Source organism: Sus scrofa, chromosome 14, assembly GCF_000003025.6.
Source record: "Sus scrofa isolate TJ Tabasco breed Duroc chromosome 14, Sscrofa11.1, whole genome shotgun sequence".
Taxonomy (NCBI): Eukaryota; Metazoa; Chordata; class Mammalia; order Artiodactyla; family Suidae; genus Sus; species Sus scrofa.
Genome location: NC_010456.5, coordinates 39,478,328 through 39,498,333, shown reverse-complemented (window position 1 = coordinate 39,498,333; position 20,006 = coordinate 39,478,328). Strand labels below are relative to the sequence as shown.

General features: G+C 42.7%; 1 protein-coding gene across 6 annotated transcripts in view; it reads right to left on the bottom strand.

The window, feature by feature from the left end:
* HECTD4 (HECT domain E3 ubiquitin protein ligase 4) overlaps positions 1 to 20,006 on the bottom strand; it is a 211,227-nt gene that overhangs the window by 39,588 nt on the left and 151,633 nt on the right. For all 6 annotated transcript variants that reach the window (XM_005657322.3, XM_005657323.3, XM_013990365.2 and 3 more), the window contains exons 45-53: positions 16,043 to 16,146; positions 13,362 to 13,523; positions 13,094 to 13,242; positions 12,754 to 12,833; positions 8,990 to 9,153; positions 6,451 to 6,688; positions 5,390 to 5,526; positions 4,663 to 4,789; positions 1,083 to 1,220 (exon numbers count right to left, since the gene is read on the bottom strand). In XM_005657322.3, coding sequence (XP_005657379.1) covers positions 1,083 to 1,220; positions 4,663 to 4,789; positions 5,390 to 5,526; positions 6,451 to 6,688; positions 8,990 to 9,153; positions 12,754 to 12,833; positions 13,094 to 13,242; positions 13,362 to 13,523; positions 16,043 to 16,146 — 1,299 coding nt within the window. The remainder of the gene's footprint in view (positions 1 to 1,082; positions 1,221 to 4,662; positions 4,790 to 5,389; positions 5,527 to 6,450; positions 6,689 to 8,989; positions 9,154 to 12,753; positions 12,834 to 13,093; positions 13,243 to 13,361; positions 13,524 to 16,042; positions 16,147 to 20,006) is intronic.

The following is a 20,006-nucleotide window of genomic DNA, read 5'->3' as shown; positions in this document are numbered from 1 at the left end:
TGTATAGTTTAACAGGGGGAATTTTTTTTGTCTTTTTGCCTTTTCTGGGGCCGCTCCCACAGCATATGGAGGTTCCCAGGCTAGGGGTCGAATTGGAGCTGTAGCTGCAGGTCTACGCCAGAGCCACAGCAACGGCAGATCTGAGCCATGTCTGCGACCTACACCACAGCTCGGGGCAACGCCAGATCCTTAACCCACTGAGCAAAGCCAGGGATTGAACCCGCAACCTCATGGTTCCTAGTTGGATTCATTAACCACTGCGTCATGACAAGAACTTCAACAGAGGGAATTTTATTGCATGCAAATTATCTCTCTCTTTCAAAAAAAGAAAAAAGGAATAAAAAATAAAAGTAAATATATATGCACGCCATTATATTCTGATATTTTTGTAGCGGTCTATTAATGAGTGGTTTTAATTCTTTTTTGTGCCTTTTAGTACTTTCATTTCCTCAAAATATGCAAAAGATTTTTAATCAAATGAATAAATACATGGAGTTCCCACTGTACAGTGGTTTAAGGATCTGGCATTGTCTCTGCAGCAGCATGGGTTTGGTCCCCAGCCCGGCACAGTGGGTTAAGGATCCAGTGTGGCTGTGGCTGCGGCATAGGCCTCAGCTGTGGCTTGGATTTGATCCCTGGCCTGGGAACTTCCATATGCAGTGGATGTGGCCAAAAAAGAAAAAAAAATACTAAATACATTCTTTAAAATTCTAAAAAGTACAGTACAACCACACATTCATGGTTTATTAGCTCAGAAGCCAGGACTAAGCCCAAGAGGCCAATCTGTAGTCCTCCACCCACGCCCCACTTCTCTCTACAAGTGCCCTGTCTCACTGGGCTCCTGCTAGTGGTTCTGGCAACGTGCAGGAGACCCCTAGAGGCCAGACAAGCATCTACTTGTGTCCATTAGGAAGCTTTAGGGCCTCCCTTGGGTAGCCTGGAAGAGGTCCTGTCTCTCAGAGTAAGGAAAGTCACCCACGGAAGAGCCAGCAGCTGCCTGGCACACACTTAGGCTTGGGAAAACTCAACTTCTCATTTCAGAGGGAGTGTCACAGATGAAGGAAGGGGGGGAAAAGCAAAACCTTTTCGAACTTTATCAATTGTGAACTTGTTTGCTTCGTCTTTAATGTCTTCAATGGTGGGAAGATAGAGATCTCGTGGGATGCCACCGTTCTCCTCGTAGAGGAATTCAACCGTCTGCCGGGCAATATCCACCATGCCTAAAAAATAGAACAGAACTGGTAACTCTCCAAAGAGCACATGATCTGCAGTCCAACCACAACACTGACTCACATCTAGAACAAAGAGATACGGGGAGTTTGGAAGGTAGGCAGCCTTTCAGAAAGATAACCAGGCAGTGTTTATCAAGTGTTTATATTTGATCCCCTACTAGGAATCTCTCAAATCTCTCCTAGGAAACACAAGGACAGTGTGTAAAGGTACAAGAGCACTCCTTGAAGTACTTCTGGGAAAATCTAACAAAAAAGTGGAAACAGTGAAAGTATTCATCAATAGAGAATGGTTACAAATGATGGCACATTATTATGTGGTCATTTTACTTTTTTTGTTAAGTCAAGAGAACAAACTAGAGGACAAATGGAGAGAAGGAAGGAAGTCAGAGTGGTGTTTTTTTCCTTTATACATTTTTGTACTGTTTGATTATTGCTATCACATGTTGCTGATTCAAGAGAGACAGGGAGCTACTTCTCTCCAGTACTGGAATTTGCTCTGTTCTTCCCTCTCAGGGGGCAAAGACATCATTATCTTCAATAGAAACAGCCACTATTAATTAATAAACCATTAAATAAATGTCCAAGGCCCTGAAGAAAACAGCACGGTGGGGAGGGCAGAGAGGGGGTGCTGTTGAAGCCTCCCACACCACCTGGGAAGCTGTGGGTAAAAAAAACAGGTGTTGACAGCAACTATTTTTAAACAAGGCTTATCTCCATCTACCATTCCTTTCTTTGTTGGCTTTGCTATGATGAAAAAGCACAGCAATTTTCTGAGCACAGTTTAGAAGAGGGCTGTAGTTAGAGGAAGATGCTTAGAGAAAGAAGTGTCGGAGAGAGACGCAAGAAATGTGACCCGATATTAGAAAGCATGGTAAATAATCTTTGCAACATTTCCCAGAGGAATAAGGGTAGGAGAAAAAACACTCTGCTGTCTTCTAAGCAAGAACTGGGGACCATGGAGGATGTGAACTTAAACCATGAGCAGTGTAGAGGTGGTTTCCTTAACCTTCCTTGGGGTCCTGGCAATAGGAGGCTGCCCCATCCTCTCAGGGGTGTCCCTTTGAGCACTAGAGCCATCTCCCTATCCTCCTTTCAGCCTTTGCTGCTCCTATACTGAAGGAGACTGCATTTGAAAGGTAAATGTTTTTTTTTTTAATGTTTACATTAATATGGTTCAGATGGACCACCATGGATGGATCCATGGTCTGTCAGATCATGGATCCTGAGAAGACACCCTGGCAACATGTGTGTCAGGGGCCCTGGGCACTTCTGGGTGAGTCAGGAGGCCAGAAGTCATTGGTCTGGCTCTGCTCCAGCAGCCACATTTGGATAATCCAATTTTCTGCTGTCCGTCTACATTTTCCCTCCTCCTAACAGGAAGAAAGGAGGAGAAGGCACACTTGGCTCCACTCAGGATGGTTCTGGGACCAAATGGTAAAAGAAAAGAAACCCTGAGTTCAGCAGAACCTGTGTGAAAATAAAGGCATGGCAACCTACGATCACATACAAGAGCTTTCCGTTCATATACTGTAAAGACTCTCTTCTCCTTTCCTCCTCCTGCAAAGCAGTAAGAAGCAGTCTCCCTGAACAAATGGTGCTTCCTACTTCTAAACTACTTTTGCTGAATGAGCACTAGGTCTCGGCTTCAGTACTAGGTTGTGAGAGTAACCAAGCTAGACTGGGTACCCTAGTTGCACCCAAAGTGGCCTCCCGATCTACTGCACAGATCCTCCCACAACATAGTGTGTGGCTTCATTACCCGCTTCCCACTATGATGTGAGCTCTGGGAGCAGGAACCATCTGGGTTCCAGGAGGCTCACAGAAGGCCTGACCCCGGGAGGCACGTGTTGCATGTGTGAACAAATAAGCGGATGAATCACAGACTGAATAAACACAACTGACACAAAGCCTCCCAACTCTGAGAGCCAGTGACCCGCACTGGTGCTTCAAGGCACAGTCATGAATCTGACATCACACTGATTAAGGAAGGGAAAGTCATCTGAGAATAAGATGGGGTCTGTTCTGCACTCTGAAAGGGCATTTTCTTTCAGATGGTGAGCGTGGACCGAGAGGAATGAATTATCTTTCTATCTGTAGGACCCACTATAGCAGCTCAAGCTGCTCCTTTGTTTAAAATCTTCCAAAGGCTCCCCATTTACAGAGAATAAAAGCCAAAGTCCTGGCTGAGGCTGCTGCTCCCTCACCCTCTCCTCGTCTGAGCCACTGCCTTGGCCTCATTGCCTTTCCCTCAGCCACCCAAGCTCACTCCCACCCAGGGAGGGTCTTTCTAATGCTGTTCCCTCTGTCTGAAACTTACGAAAGGAGGAGAAGAATATAAGTTAACTGTGCTGGGATTTGAGTTGGCAGCTGAGAGAGGGCTCTGATAAGAGCAGGAAGCAAGGACACCACGGGAGGTATGGATTGTCCCATAGGTTAAGTGTAAACACCATCACGCCACTGTCATTGGTCTTAGTTTTGGGGATAGAAAGCATGAAAGAAAAATATATACATATATACAAATATACTGATTAGTCCTGAGATTTAGTCTGAGAAAAAAGAAATCACTGAGCTATCACTGGAAACCAGGGATTCAGTATATAAGTGGGTCAAGAAACAAAGGTCTTTTGGTGGTTTTTCTTCTTATTTGCTCCTATCTCAGTCAGGACAAAAGTTAAAAGAGGAGAACAAGTGCTAACACGGGGACAAATACTCTCTTCTTATACCACCTCTGACTGCTGCAATAGTGACAGAAAACACAAACTGGTGTTTCAGGGCAGCTGTGCCTCTTGGGAAAAGGCATTCCTGCATCTCAAAAAATTAGGTGTTTCACAGGTGAGGAAAAGCCTTAAAAATAGAACTCAGATATACCTGCGCTTCAGACTCATTACTCCCTGCAATCAAACGTTGCATTATTCTATGTGCCCAGTGGGAGAAAAGTCTCTCCATCACCATCATTACTGTGACATGTAGAATCACATCAACTGAAGGACTACCATGTGCCAGATGCTGTTCTTAGGAGCTTTATCTAAGTATTAGTTACTAGTTTTTCTTCTGCATATGAGGTGGTTACCATTACTGATTCCACTTCAAAGGTGAGGAAGTCTAAAAGGGCTCCACAATGCTCCCAAGGTCACACAGCGGGTTAATGGCGCACATGTGACTTCAGAGCCTAAGCTATTAACCACCCAGCTTCTGAGGAAAACTATACCAGCTTCATTCTAGCAACCCATCAACCCAAAGCACTGAATTAAACTGATGAGCAAGGAAAAGCCTGATAAAGAGAGCAAAGGACCACAGAGTTCAATAAAGGCCCAGGTCTGGCCCAACTTTAGAAGAGCCCCTCTTTTCTGATTTACATCCTGAGTTTCATCTAAACACATGTCTTCAAGTCATGAAACGAACTCCTTAAAAAAATGTAAAAGCACCAGACCTAGTTGTAAAGCACCCTTTATCTGGTCCAGGCCCGATTTCCGCTCTGCTTCATTACGGAAGCGTCTTCGGATAGTAGGGAAAACCTTGGTCTCCCAGGCTTTCACCAGCAGGGCGTAGTGGTCCTCCTAGAAGGAGAAGGCAAATGTGAACAGAGAAGGAACACCTCAGGTGGGAACCAGTCCTTCCCTGACTTACAGCTCTCAGCCCTGAGGCCTTCACCCCACACAAATGCCAGTGATAGAAACACACCGTGTGGACCACCAAACTAACTGTATCCTCAGATGCCAGTGCAGGCAACAGCTGGACTGAGGCAAGCTCTTCCTTTCCCTTTAAAGCCATATATTTATTTTTTTATTTTTTTAAGCCACGCTTGCCGAGGACAGAAGTTCCTTGGCTAGGGATTGAACCTATGCCACAGCAGTGACAACACCGAATCCTTAACCTGCTGAGCCACCAGGGAACTCCTAGAGCCACATCAATACTTTGCATCATCCCCAACTTTACTGCTGAACTACCATCAAAGCACTTCATTTCTCCAATACCCATATCGCTACTGGGCAGTGGAGCCCAACAGATGCTGCTATTGACACGTGGTTTAGAAAAATGAATCTCCTAGAGTCACACTGTTCAGTGTTAACGATTCCAGCCTTGTACGCTCAGAACAAAATATTTCTCATGCCTTGTCCTGGTCACAGGGAGCTAAGTGAACGCTGTAGGGCTCTCACCTGGGGGATGTCATCATCGTCATCATCATCACTTTCATCATCTGCAATGGGGGGTGGATGGGGGTCTGGGCCAGAGGTGATGAAATTCTCATAGCTGAGCTCTACTTTATAATGACATGAAGTGTCACTGTCATATTCTGTAACAAAGCACAATGACAATAAATTCCAGGTAAGAGCACATAATCTGCTTATCCTTGGACAGACCAGATTCTCTCTCTTTTTTTTTTTTTTTTTTTTGCTTTTTAGGGTCATACCCAAGGCATATGGAGGTTTCCAGGCTAGTGGTCCAATCAGAGCTACAACTGCCAGCCTACACTACAGCCACAGCAACATCAGATCTAAGCCGTGTCTGCAACCTACACCACAGCTCACAGCAACGCTGGATCCTTAACCCACTGAGCAAGGCCAGGGATTGAACCCACAACCTAATGGTTCCTAGTCAGATTCATTTCCACTACACCATGACAGGAACTCCACGGTATTTTTTTTTCAAATTTTCTTAATTTGCATGATTTCTCCTAGTTCTTGGAGGGGCTTTAAAGCAGAGTCAAGGAATAATTAATCATTTATAAATGCCTTGAATCCTAAAAAGGTTTTATGGGTAGAATTCACTCAACTCAGAGAAGATTTTGGAAGGCTCCTCATCATGAGAAAGAATTAAAGAGACTCTCTCTTTTTTTTTGGCTGCATCCACAGCATGTGGAAGTTTCTGGACCAGAGATCAAATCCAAGCTGCAGCTGTGACTTGCATCACAGCTGCAACAACATTGGATCCTTAGCCCAATGCACTGGGCCGGGAATTGAATCCACACCACTGCAGCGACCCAAGCTGCTGCAGTCAGATCCTTAACCCACTGTGCCACAGCAGGAACTGTGATTAACATCTTAAATTAGGAGTTTTAATATAATTTCTAGCCTGCCATGCTCCCTCCTGCTCATTTTGTTTTATTGGGCCTTTACCTCATTTCCAATGAGTACTGGAGTGTGTCCAAAAGGATTTATGGAATTACTATCATTTGAATTCCCAGGAAGCACTGGGGCCCTGGGAGGAGGCAGCTTACGTTGCTGTGCGGTGGCCACAGCAGCGATCCGGCATGGTGGCCCGTGAGTTCCTGGGTCTGATGCAATACTGGTGCCAGCATCGTTGTCGCTGTCAGATGCCATGGCGAAGGGCAGGGCTTCAAAGTTAGCACTGATCTCTTCTGCCAGGTCGGTGCACAGGTCGGCGGCGTTGCGGTGAGCCTGCCCTTCAGCATAGGCAAATGGGCGGGAGCCAAAGTTGGCTCGAGTCTTGGTGTTCTGGAAAGGAAACCAAAGAAAGGATTTGAAAGAACTTGGATTTATGCATTCATTTTTAATACCTTGAGGTGAACTTCACTCACTGGCCCCAGCTGCAGAGTCTGTGAACCTACAACCTGGGCACACCAGGCCCTCTCAATCCTTTCTTCAAGCTCTGTGCAGCTGGCCCTGCCCGCACTGCCCCTCACTCTGTACTCATGCTCTCTGCTCCTCAAAGAGTGATCTGTACCTGTTCCTTTCTACCTGATGCCACTATGCATGCTGTTCCCTTCACCTGGAACATTCTTTCCTCCAATTTTGTCTATTTAAGCCAGTTTATAATACAGATCTGGCTCAAACATCATTCTTCAGGGTTATGGGGACATGATCAGATTTGCTTGCTACTTGCTTTCATAAAGTCTACAATTTTCATACTGTGATTAACAGTTAATTTTTTCATTTGTTTTTTGTCTTTCAGCTGTATCTGTGCCATATGGAAGTTCCTGGGCCAGGGATTGAAGCCGAGCTGCAGCTGTGACCTATGCCACAGCAGGAACTCCTGTGATGACTCATTTTATCTATCAGCTTGACTGGCCACGGGGTGCCAGATTAAACAGTTATTGCTGGGTGTGTCTGAGATGAGCATTGGAATCCATGGACACAGTGGATGGCCGTCCCTAATCTAAGTGGGCATCGTCCAATCTGCTGGGAGTCTGAATAAAAGAAAAGGCAAAGGAAGAGGAATTCACTCCTTTTCCCACTGCACCTCTGCTTGAACATCCCTTGCCCTTGGACTCAGACTGAGTTATACCACCAGCTCTCCTGCTTACAGACAGCAGGTTGTGAGACTTCTCAGTCTCTATAATAATATGAACCATTCCTCAAAATGTATCTCCCCTCACTTCTGTCTACACACACATACACACACATCAACAACCTCCTCTTGGTTCTGTTTTTCTGGAGAACCTTGACTAATACACAGTGTTTATTAGTTTATGATTATATACATACGCATATATATTTCTGTGAATGTTTAATTAATGTCTGACTCCTCCAGCTGGTTTTAACTGCACGAAGATAGGGATCATATCTGTCTTGTTCATTATTATTGTATGTCCAGAGTTTAGCATAGTACTTGATATATAGTAGATGCTTAATGAATATTTGTTGAATGAATGAACAGAACAGGCTGCGAAATGCTACCTTAAATTACTGGCATCTTTAATTCACTGAACAAAGTGAGAAAAAGATGCTATCAGAGTCCTGGTACATGGCCAGGTCCTACAAGATCTTCTAAGTCATTATAAAGACTTGGGCTTTTACAACATGGGACATGGGGAGCCACTGACTTGTTGAGAATAGAGGAGTGATAGGATCTAACCATCATTTTGAAGGGATCACTGTGGCTGCTATGTTGAAAAGACATAAAAGGGTAAGAACTGCGGGGTTGGGAGATAGAGGGATACTGGAATATGCTACCCAGAAATGAGGTGGCTGGGCCAGGCAGGAACTGGTTGAATTAAGTGGTCAGATTCTGGATACATTCTGGAGGTAGAGTCAACAAGGACTGCTGATTGATTGGATGTGGAGCAGGAGGAAAATGAGGGAGTCAAGAAGGAAGCCAAGGTCTTTGATCTTAGCAGCTGTAAGGAAAGAGCTGCCATTTCCCAAGACAAGGCAGGCTAGCGAAGAAGCAGCTTAGGGTATCGGGCAGAGTTAGGCTCAGTTTTAGACATGAGAATTTGGACAGGCCTATGGAGCATCTATTCAAAGATGTTGTCTTGGATGGTATTTGTGTCTGGACTTTAAGGAGAAGTCTGGGCTGGAGATAAGGATTTGGGAACTACCAGCATGTAGTAAGTAGTAATGTTCCATTGAAAGTTAGCTGTTAACAGGTGCTCCTTAAAGACAAAAGGGTTCCACCACCATTGCATATATGTGTAGGGATGTTGGGATAAATAACGTTGATGTTTTGGATCTTTACTGAATGAAGTGTTAATTCTTCTGAGCTTCTGACATGTTAAAGCAACCAGGAGGGTCATTTCAAAACTTATTTAACCACAGACTTTACTGCCACTGGAAAGAACACTAGTGTCTCTTGTGTTGTTGTTTAGAAAAGATGACCAAAAGGAGGTCAAAGCAGTTAAGCACTCGGGTTCAATGCAAAGGAAGGACACACTCCTTCCAGTTTGTGGTTCCTTCTCTTACCAAGTACCATATATTATGTCAACAAGGCCATGTCTGGTGCCTTAATTTTTTCTGTTCCTTATGGAACAAATTACTGAAGAGAATTTGGTTTCCTTTCGCAGTAAGATAACCTACCTTTTTCTGAATGTGAACCACAGGCCACATCCCACCAGAGACGTCTTCGAGATATGGTGAGAGGCGCTGCCCGCAGTATGTGAAGTATACTCGGCCCTTGGCTGGCTGCCCCGGAGGCGGCGGCGTCCCCTCGGTTCTCTCCCAGCCGATTCCTGCCACATCGCCTAGGGCAGAGAACAGGAAGAAAACAACACTGTGTTTGGTGTTTTTTTTTTTTTTTCAATTTTCTTGACTATTAAGTAAATTTGCAACCAGCATGAGGCCACATATCATTGACTATCTTGGTTTTTATGTATTCATGCCATCAGTTAATCTGAAAAAGACATGGGGCACTTAGACATATATACATATAAAATAACACAATAGAAATAAACAATCTAAAAAAAGAGAAGTCAAACTGAAGTATTTGAAGAAGAGTATTTGAAGAAGCATTTTTCAGAAGAAAAATACCTGGTGTCTGAGCTAAGTTAGTTACCACAATTACATATTAAATTTGGACTTTAGGAGTTCCTGTCATGGCTCAGTGGTTAACGAATACGACTAGGAACTATGAGGGTTCGATCCCTGGCCTTGCTCAGTGGGTTAAGGATCCGGTGTTGCCATGGACTGTGGTGTAGGTTACAGATGCGGCTCGGATCCCGCATTGCTGTAGCTCTGGCATAGGCCAGTGGCTGCAGCTCTGATTAGATCTCTAGCCTGGGAATCTCCATATGCTGTGGGAGCAGCCCTAGAAAAGGCAAAAAGACAAAAAAATAAATAAATAAAATAAATAAATAAATAAATTTGGACTTTATTTTCTAGGCAGCCAAGATAAAAAGGGAAAGCATGGAGTATGATTTTTTTAATAGAGGAATATAAGTTTTTCTCTTTTGACATGTAGAAGATTATGCATAAGGGTAAAAAGGCAATACCTTCTCAGTAAGTTTGCAGAAAATTCAGAAAGGGTCTAAAAATATAATTTAAAACTCAACCTACAACATAATCTAAACATATAATGTTAAATCACATTATGTCCCCTCACCTAAATGTATTTAACACATCTTTTCAGGAAGCAAAGATAATACAAGCCAAGCTACTTTCTGATGAGTTGACTCGATAATGAGATAGAACTTAGAGAACCAAGGGGGCCAATATCCACTACATCAATGCTATTATCAGCTGTCTCAGGCGAGCTGCTAGCACACACAGCTTTATAATTAACCTGTTGTAAACTCCCCAGTAAGTATAAGAAGTTCTGTGAGTTTGTTTTTAATCAGTCTCTCACATTTTTTAAATATTTTTTTAATTTCTTTATTTTTGGCCAAGACATGCAGTGGCTTGATGCAGGATATCTCGGTTCCCAGACCAGGGACTGAACCTGGACTGCAGTGGTGAAAGGGCCAAATCCTAACCACTAAACTGCCAGGGAACTCCCTCATATGCTTTTTTTTTTTTTTTTTTTTTTTTTTTTTTTTTGGTCTTTTGTCTTTTTTTTTTGTTGTTGTTGTTGCTATTTCTTGGGCCGCTCCCGCGGCATATGGAGGTTCCCAGGCTAGGGGTTGAATCGGAGCTGTAGCCACCGGCCTACGCCAGAGCCACAGCAACTCGGGATCCGAGCCGCGTCTGCAACCTTCACCACAGCTCACGGCAACGCCGGATCGTTAACCCACTGAGCAAGGGCAGGGATCGAACCCGCAACCTCATGGTTCCTAGTCGGATTCGTTAACCACTGCGCCACGACGGGAACTCCAAAAATCTGATCTTTTTTTTTTTTTTTTTTTTTTTTTTTTTTTTTTTGTCTTTTTGCCATTTCTAGGGCCGCTCCCGTCGCATGTGGAGGTTCCCAGGCTAGGGGTCAAATCCTCATATGCTTTTGATACCACTAGGCCAGCCTTCCTGATGGCTGGGGACTTGTCATTGTTCACCGCGGCACCCCCAAGATCTAGAAAAGGGCCCAGCATGTACGAGATGCTCAGAGTATCTGTTGACGAAGGGACACTGCAAGTGTTAGTACAGAGTTTGGGATCCTGTTGTAAAAAGTGGGTTCTTGGAGTTCCCTTGTGGCAAAGTGGGTTAAGGATGTGGTGTTGTCAGTGGTGTGGCTTGGGTTCCATCCCTGGCCTAGGAAATTCTACATGCTGCAGGTGTGGCCAAAAAAGTGGGTTCTTGATTCCTATTCCCACACAGACACATTTCTCTAAGAAAAGGGTAGCAGGCTTGCTTAAGGTCTAGTCTAAAATGTTCTCAAAAACCAAAGTATGATCTAACAAAATAACAATCAACTACAACAAAGAAATAAAAACCCTGACTACATTTTCCTCTGCTCTCTCTATTCTTCCTCCCTTTGTACTTAAAACACTAAAGTACTCAGCTGAGATTAGAGTTCTGCTCCACAAAGGAAGAGAAACAACTTGCTAGGAAATCATTTCCAAGGCCTAACTTTACCATAACTGAAAATATTACGCTCACTGGGAAAGTACAATAAGCTGCTCTCTCAAGGATAAGTGATGACGAATTACCCCAAGACAGCTATAAGAAGTTACCTACTGGGTTCAGTGACTTAGTCACCACTACCTAAGCATCCCAGATCATCCATCACATTTAATGATTTCAGTTTAATCAGAGACGATGCTAAAATGTACTGTCTCAAAATAAGCAGCCAGCATAGCTGCTTCTCATGTCAAGAAGATAATGCCTGTATTTTGCTGCTCCTGATCCTAATTCATCCACTAATACAGATCAAGTTAGTTACATGGAAATTTTAAAAGAAGTGAAAGATCTTCTCTTTATTGAGTTGACTGAAACATCTGGGCAGATTTGGTGAAGCTGTACCACATGTTTAGGCTACCAAGAGCAAAGTCTACAGCATGTATCTTATCTACCAATGATACATTCTTGAGTGCCTCCTGGTGACTGGCAGAGTTTTTAAAACTTTTTTTTTGGGTCTTTTTTTAGGGCCACACCTATGGCATATGGAAGTTCCCAGGCTAGGGGTCGAATTGGAGCTGTAGCTGCCAGCCTACACCACAGGCACAGCAACCCAAACCCAAGCTGTGTCTGTGACTTAGACCACAGCTCGTGCATAGCAACACCAGATCCTCAACCCAATGAGCAAGGCCAGAAATCGAACCCAGATCCTCAAGGTTACCAGTCAGATTTGTTTCCAGTGAGCCACAATTGGGAACTCCCTAAAACTCTTTTAAAGCTATTTACCTGCTCATCAATGAAAAGCTGATGTAAGATAGAAACTTCAGAAAAAGGCAAAATCTCAGATTTTTTTCTAATGATGGAGGAACAAAAGTCAATGTGACTCTTAACTTACCAAATGGAGGCCCTAAAGATAATGATGCCTTGGAGGCTCAGTAGTAACAAACCTGACTAGTATCCATGAGGATACAGGTTCAATTCCTGGCCTCGCTCAGTGGGTTAAGGATCTGGCATTGCCTGGAGCTGTGGTGTAGTGGCTCAGATCTGGCATTGCTCTGGCTGTGGTGTAGGCTGGCAGCTACAGCTCTGACTTGACCCCTAGCCTTAGAACTTCCATTTACCAAGGGTGAAGCCCTAAAAAGACACATACACACAAAAGATAACAATGCCAGATAAAATGAGAGGTTTAGTGTAAACTGGGGAACAGCAGTGTATTTCGTTTTCACTAGAGACATAGTGCCCATTTCTGGTTGCTGAGTTTCATTAATTTTAAAGATATTTTGACCAAAACCCGAGGACAACAGAAATATGGAGGCCCTAAAGATAAGGGTAGGAAAAAAAGCTCTCATTGTACTCACCAGGAGAGAGAGTTACGTCTAAGCGAACGCTCTTCCACTGTAATAAACTGGAGCCGTTGTAGTGCACGGCTCGGCCATTGCTGTGAAAAAAACAAAGGGATGTCAAAGCCAAGGGTAATCAGCCAACACAGAGAAAGGTACGTAGTGACCTGCTGAGAGTTACAGCATAAGAGTAATTAGAAGAGAAATCGAAAGAGCTATTCTCATTCACTAAACGTGAGTATATTTCTAGCTGGTATTTTCTAAATTTTTTAGAAGAGATTATAATGATACTACTTAAGCATTAAAACACCCACTACTTTTTTTTTTTTTTTAAATAACAGTGATAGTAGCCACTTACTTATGGAAAAGACAAGTGCCCACTGGATTAGTCCAAGCCCCATCTCGTTTCTCTGCTTCTGTAGCAAAGCCAAAGGAAACTATTGGTCCAGTGTCATCGTCAGTATCTCCATAGGAAACAATTTCAATTTCCCAGTAGAAAGATGGAGCCTGAAGGAACACCAGAAGTGGGCAGACAATCAGAGGGCTCACTGTGGGCCCTTAAACTTGCTCTTTCTTTCACACATGAAGGGAAGAGGCAGGAGACAGTGTGTCCTGCGATTTCTCACCTGAACGGGCAGTGGTGAGGTGGCATAGATGAATGTGCCCCGGGGCAGACCACCCCCGGCGCTGGGGTCAGCCAGGAAGGTGACAGAAGTGAGGTGTGATGAGAACATGCAGGCTCGGACAGGTGGAAACACTCGCGAGGGGCTCCATGTAATCTCTTTGGGCTGCAATGGGGAGAAACACCCTCATTCAGTAGAGCTGCAAATCCTTTTACTCTCTCAAAGAAGAAAAATACTTTTTATCTAATGGTATTATAATATACGCATGTATTTTTTTTTTTAAAGCTTATGTTGGAGTTTCCTTTGTGGCTCAGCAGTTAATGAACCTGACTAGGATCCATGAGGATGCGGTTTCCATCTCTGGCCTTGCTCAGTGGGTTGAGGATCCAGCGTTGCTGTAAGCAGTAATGTAGGTCACAGATGTGGCTTGGATCCCGTGTTGCTGTGGCTGTGCTGTAGGCCGGCAGCTGTAGCTCTGCTTCAACTCCTAGCCTGTGAACTTCCATATGCCATGGGTATGGCCCTAAAAAGAAATAAGAAAAAAAAAGCTTATTTTTTTTTCTAAAAGAGACCTTTTTTTTAATGCTAAAAAAGGCAGTCTCTTCCCTATGCCCAGTCCTGTTCTCCAGAAACTATCATTCTTTTAGCTGTTAATTCTGATACTTACTTATATATTTCTCCTTCTATGCTTATAATATCCCTTTGACATCATTTATCTTCTATTAGGACAAATAAGGCTTTAATTCCTACATATCTACACCTCCTTACACACATGGACCTACTCAGGACCTCACCCCCTCATACTCCTTGGTAATTTACAGGACAAAGTTTTTAGTTCAATCAGTAATCAGAATTTATACTTCTATGACTTAATATTCAGCTCAAAGCTAAGAAGGAGTAATATAGTTACAATTTCTTTTTCCTTTTATAGATTGCCTCATTTTTTCACTTTCATAATTTTAAATAGATCTAATCATAAAATGTCAAGCTTCTCTATCAGATAAAAGCAGATTTTTTTTTTACCCATCAAATTCACTTTTATCCTAAAAAAAGAACTTAAAGATACACATAGCTCCCAGGACATCCATCAAATCATTGTTTCAGTGAAAACTGGAGACACTATAGATGTGCCACAATAAAAACCTCAGTGAATAAACTGAGGCCAAGTGTTTGCTGGACTAATAAACTGCTACCGATGGATGTGGAAAGGTACTTATCTATGAACAGGGAGAAGCTAGAAACAAAAAACAGTATGGACAGCAGAAATTTAATTATAATTAGAAAAATGATAAATAACAGGTCATATTAACATGCTGACAATGGTAACTGGAAATCTTGAAATTCCAAGTGACATTTCTTCTTTTGTACATTTCTTTCTTATTTTGAAATAATTTCAAACCTACAGAAAAATTTCAAGAACATAGCAATTTTTGCATACTTTTATCTAGATACATGAGTTTTTTGAGATAAAATTCACATAACATACAATTCACCCATTTAAAGTATATAATTCAATGGTTTCTTGGCATATTCATGGAATTGTTCAACCATAGCCACAATCTAATTCTAGAAAATTTTTCTCCCCCTTAAAAGAGACTATACCCATTAGAGTAGTCAATTCCTATCCCTTTCTTCCCCCAAGCCCCTGGCAGCCACCAATCTGCTTTCTTCTGTTTCTATGGATTTGCCGGCTCTGCATATCACATATAAATGGGATCATACAGTATGTACTCTTTTGTGACTGGCTTCTTTCACTTAGTGCAACTCAGGGTTACTGTAAAAGCTTTTGCTTTTTAGTCATTTTCTTTCTCTCTTTTTTTGGTCTTTTTGTGTTTTGTAGGGCTGTACCCGCAGCATATGGAGGTTCCCAGGCTAGGGGTCTAATCGGAGCTGAGCTGCCAGCTTATGCCAGAGCCACAACAACATGGGATCCGAACCGCGTCTGCGACCTACACCACAGCTCACGGCAACGCCAGATCCTTAACCCACTGAGTGAGGCCAGGGATCGAACCCAAACCCTTGTGGTTCCTAGTCGAATTCGTTAACCACTGAGCCAAGACGGGAACTCCTAGTCATTTTCTTATTCGCTATGTATACTTCTTTTTTTTTTTTTTTTTTTGGTCTTTTTGCTATTTCTTGGACCGCTCCCATGAAATATGGAGGTTCCCAGGCTAGGGGTCCAATCGGAGCTGTAGCCACCGGCCTATGCCAGAGCCACAGCAACATGGGATCCGAGCCGCGTCTGCAACCTACACCACAGCTCACAGCAACGCCAGATCATTAACCCACTGAGCAAGGGTAGGGATCGAACCTGCAACCTCATGGTTCCTAGTCGGATTCGTTACCCACTGCGCCACGACGGGAACTCCTATGTATACTTCTTATACAAGATGAACTATAGATCTAAAATTTTGGAAAAAAATTTTCTATTATTGATAACATAGAAATTACTTACAAATTTATGAGTTCTGCTCCTCTGCACAGTCTTTCAATATTCTAAATGTCAAATCAATGTCTGTCGACATTCAAAGATGATAGCATGTCACTGCAGAGCATATACCTCTAAATGGCTCTGCAAACACTCATTCTAAATGTCATTAATGTGCTGCTTGGCATTCTTTAATTCTTTAATGCTCTGTGCTGCAGAAAAGCAGCAGGTGTGGGGCGGTGCAGAGAGGGCTCACCTGTCTCCGGTCAGCCTGCAGTGGAGGTGGCGGGGGCCGAGCACAGTCCCGATAGAGCATCCTTAGCCGTTCACACTGCACTTCCACAACTGCTAGTCGCTCTCCTGGAGGGGGATACATCAAATACGTGAAAATGAGTCCCACGATCCCCCAAGAGGGTGCCAACTCTGTTAGAGTCAGAACAATAAACTGCTTACAGAGATTATTCAAATTCTTACAAAAGAGCAAGTGCCCTGAGACCTCTTTGTCTACTATGTGTGGTTCAGTAGCAAAGCAATGTGGTCAAGTGCATGGGCTCTGGAGTTGGGCTGTTAGGATTCAGAACCTGGCTCCATTAACTTGATATTTATCATCTCAATTCCATCATCCAATATGGGGGAAATAACAGTATCTGTGCCTCATAGGGTGGTTGAAGATGAGATGAAATAACATCAGGTAGGGCCTCTGCCACAGGCAAACACCAAAAAAATGAAAGCTATTACCATCATCGAATAAATGAAAACTATTATTTTATCAACTAAATTGATTTTTTTTCCAGTCTTTATTTAGCCTGTTGAATATCTATGAGCAAGGAAGAGTGCTAGATGTTAATAAAAGCTTCAGCCCCCAATCTGGGAGGAGAGATAAGACATATACAATAAAGAACACAGACCAAGGCTGGAGTGATACTATGTGATACAAGGCATAAACACAGGCAGCAGGATCTAGAAAGACCTAAAGGAGAAAGCATTAAAATTTATCTTGGAGAAGACAGGATTTCAATAAGTAGAGAGGAAGGAAATTCTGGATAGATTGGTACTATGAGAATAGTCTAGAAGAGTCAAGAGTTACACAGAAATTCAAAATGGATCAAAGACCTAAAAAAAACTTATAACTAAAACCATAAAACTCCTAGAAGAGGAGTTCCTGTCGTGGCTCAGTGGTTAACAAATCCAACTAGGAACCATGAGGTTGCGGGTTCAATCCCTGGCCTTGCTCAGTGGGTTAAGGATCCGGCGTTGCAGTGAGCTGTGGTGTAGGTTGCAGACGCAGCACAGATCCCGAGTTGCTGTGACTCTGTCGTAGGCCAGCGGCTACAGCTCCGGTTCGACCCCTAGCCTGGGAACCTCCATACGCTACGGGAGGAGCCCTAGAAAAGGCAAAGACAAAAACAAAACAAAACAAAACTGCTAGAAGAAAATATTGGTATAAATATTCCTGACTTCAGGTAACAATTTCTGAGGTAAGACACCAAAAGCATAAGCAATGAGAGAAAATTAGATAAATGAGACTCATCAAAATAAAAAACTTTTGTTTAAAAGGACATTTGAGAAAGTAAAAAGACAGGCCACAGAATGGAATATTTATAAATCATATCTGATCAGGGACAAGTCTATCTAGAATACATAAAACAACAGCTATAAGTCAACATAATAACAAACAACCTAATTAAAAATAACGAGCAGGAAGTCTGAATAGATATTTCTCCAAAGAAGATATACGAATGGTCAATAAATATGTGAAAAGATGCTCAACATCATTAATTTTAGGAAAATGCAAATGAGACACCATTTCACACCTACTAAGGTAGCTATAATAAAAAAAGACAATACTAAAGTTGGCTAGGGTATGGAGTAATTGGGACCTGCTGGTGGTAATATAAAATGGTATAGCCACTTTCAAAAATGGTCCCTCAAAAAAAAGAAGCAGTTCCTTAAGTTAAAACACAGAATTACTATAAGATGCAGCAATTCCACTGCTATATATGTGTAACAGAATAGAAAACATGTCTACACCAAAAGTTGTATATGAATGTTTACTTGTTAGAGCCAAAAATCATAAACAAGTATTCATAAATTGATCAATGGATAAACAAAATAGTCTATTCATACAATGGAATGAATGGTAATCAGCCATTAAAAGTGATGAACTACTTGATACCTGCCACAACGTGAATGAACCTTGAAGAGGTTATGCTAAGTGGAAAAAAAAAAACAACAGAGACAAAAGGCTACACATTGTATAATTCCATTTATGTGAAATGCCCAGAACTGGCAAATCCATAGAGATAGAAAGTAGACTGATGGTTGCCAGGGGCTCAGGAAATGGGGAGGCAATGACTATGGAGGGTTTTCTTTTTGGGGGTGTGGGAGAAATGTTCTGGAATTAGTGGCGATCATTGCACAACTGTGAATATATTAAAACCCACTGAATTGTATACTTTAAAATGGTAAATTGTGTGGAATATGGATATTTCAATTTTTAAAGATGTCTTAGGAAGGAGTTCCTCCTATGGTGAAGTGGGTTACAGTGGTTTGGGTCGCTGCAGAGCCTGTCCAATCCTTGGCCTGGCTCAGTGAGTTAAAGGATTTGGCATTGCTGCAGCTGTGGCACAGGTTGCAGCTGCCGCTCAGATTCAACCCCTAGCCCAGAAAACTTCCATATGCTATATACATACCACAAAAAAAAAAAAAAATGTCTTGTAAGGAATAAAAAGTAGTCTAATGAAAAAAAAACCACAGTTTGTTTAGGATAGTAGTAAGAAAGATTTACTGACTTATACCTAGTACCAAAAGGCATGCAGACACCTAATATAATCTGATGATATGGGTTAGACAGCAATAGGTAGATGAGGCAAAGATAAAACAGTCAAAGTGAGCCAGGAGTGAGGCTGGGTATGTATCTAGTGTCCTTTATTTATACCTGGGAGTGGGGGACGCAAGTCTAGATCCATGCTTCCTGATAGACAAACCAAAGAGGGGAGCTATTCAGTTACAAAATTCATGGAATCCTTTACATAAATGTAAACTGACTAGTCATAAAGGGCCCAATTACTTTTAATTAACACTCTCCAATTATTTCTGTTAAAATGACTTAAAATTATTCTGAGAGATATACAGCATGCTGGATGATACCAAGAATACTATCTGCTGGAGTTCTCGTCGTGGCTCAGTGGTTAACAAACCTGACGCATGAGGACGCAGGTTCGATACCTGGCTTCGCTCAGGGAGTTAAGGATCCTGCATTGCCTTGAGCAGTGCTGTAGGTCGGAGACGTGGCTCGGATCTGCTGTTGCTGTGGCTGTGGTGTGGGCTGGCGGCTACAGCTCCGATTGGACCCCTAGCCTGGGAACCTCCATATGCCACAGGTGTGGGTCAGGGCAAAACTTAGAGCAGTTTCCTTAGGCAGTTTCTTCAAGTGAAGTGTGAGGGCCACTTTTGGCACAACTGCCCAGGCCCACTCTTTACTTCTGATTTTCTGGTGCTTGGAAAGCATATAATTTTTAAAATAATGGAATACTACTCAGCCATAAAAAAGAACAAAATAATGCCATTTGCAGCAACATGGATGTAACTAAAGACTCTCATACTAAGGAAAGGATTTCTTTTTCAGGGCTGCACATGCGGCAGTTTCCTGACTAGGGATCGAATCGGAGCTGTAGCTACTGCCCTAGGCCACAGCCATAGCAATGCTGGATCTGAGCCAAGTCTGCAACCTACACCACAGCTCACTACAATGCTGGATCCTTAACCCACTGAGTGGGGCCAGGGATCAAGCCTGCATCCTCATGGATACTAGCCGAGTTCGTTACCGCTAAGCCACAATGGGAACTCCTAGGAAAGACTCCCAGGGAGTCTTATGAACATTCAAAGTCTAAAAAAAATCTCTGGCTCAGGGAATGTCTATATTTAGCAAGGAGGGAGAAGAGGAAACCTGAGCGATTCTGGCTTCTGTAAGAGTATAAAATAAAGTTGAGAACTTTTTTGGTTTCTATATGCCTTTTCCTTAGTTTCACAATCTGTTTCCTATGCTATTTCAGCCAAGAGATCTAGTTAACTCCTCAGGAATATTTTTTTAAGGGAAGAGGCTCTGCAGTGCTAGTTTCCCAGACCAAATGGAATTAGGCACTCTTTTCCCCAGATGAGAGAAGCTATAAAATTTATTTATTTATTTATTTTGCTTTTTAGTGCTGCACCCATGGCAT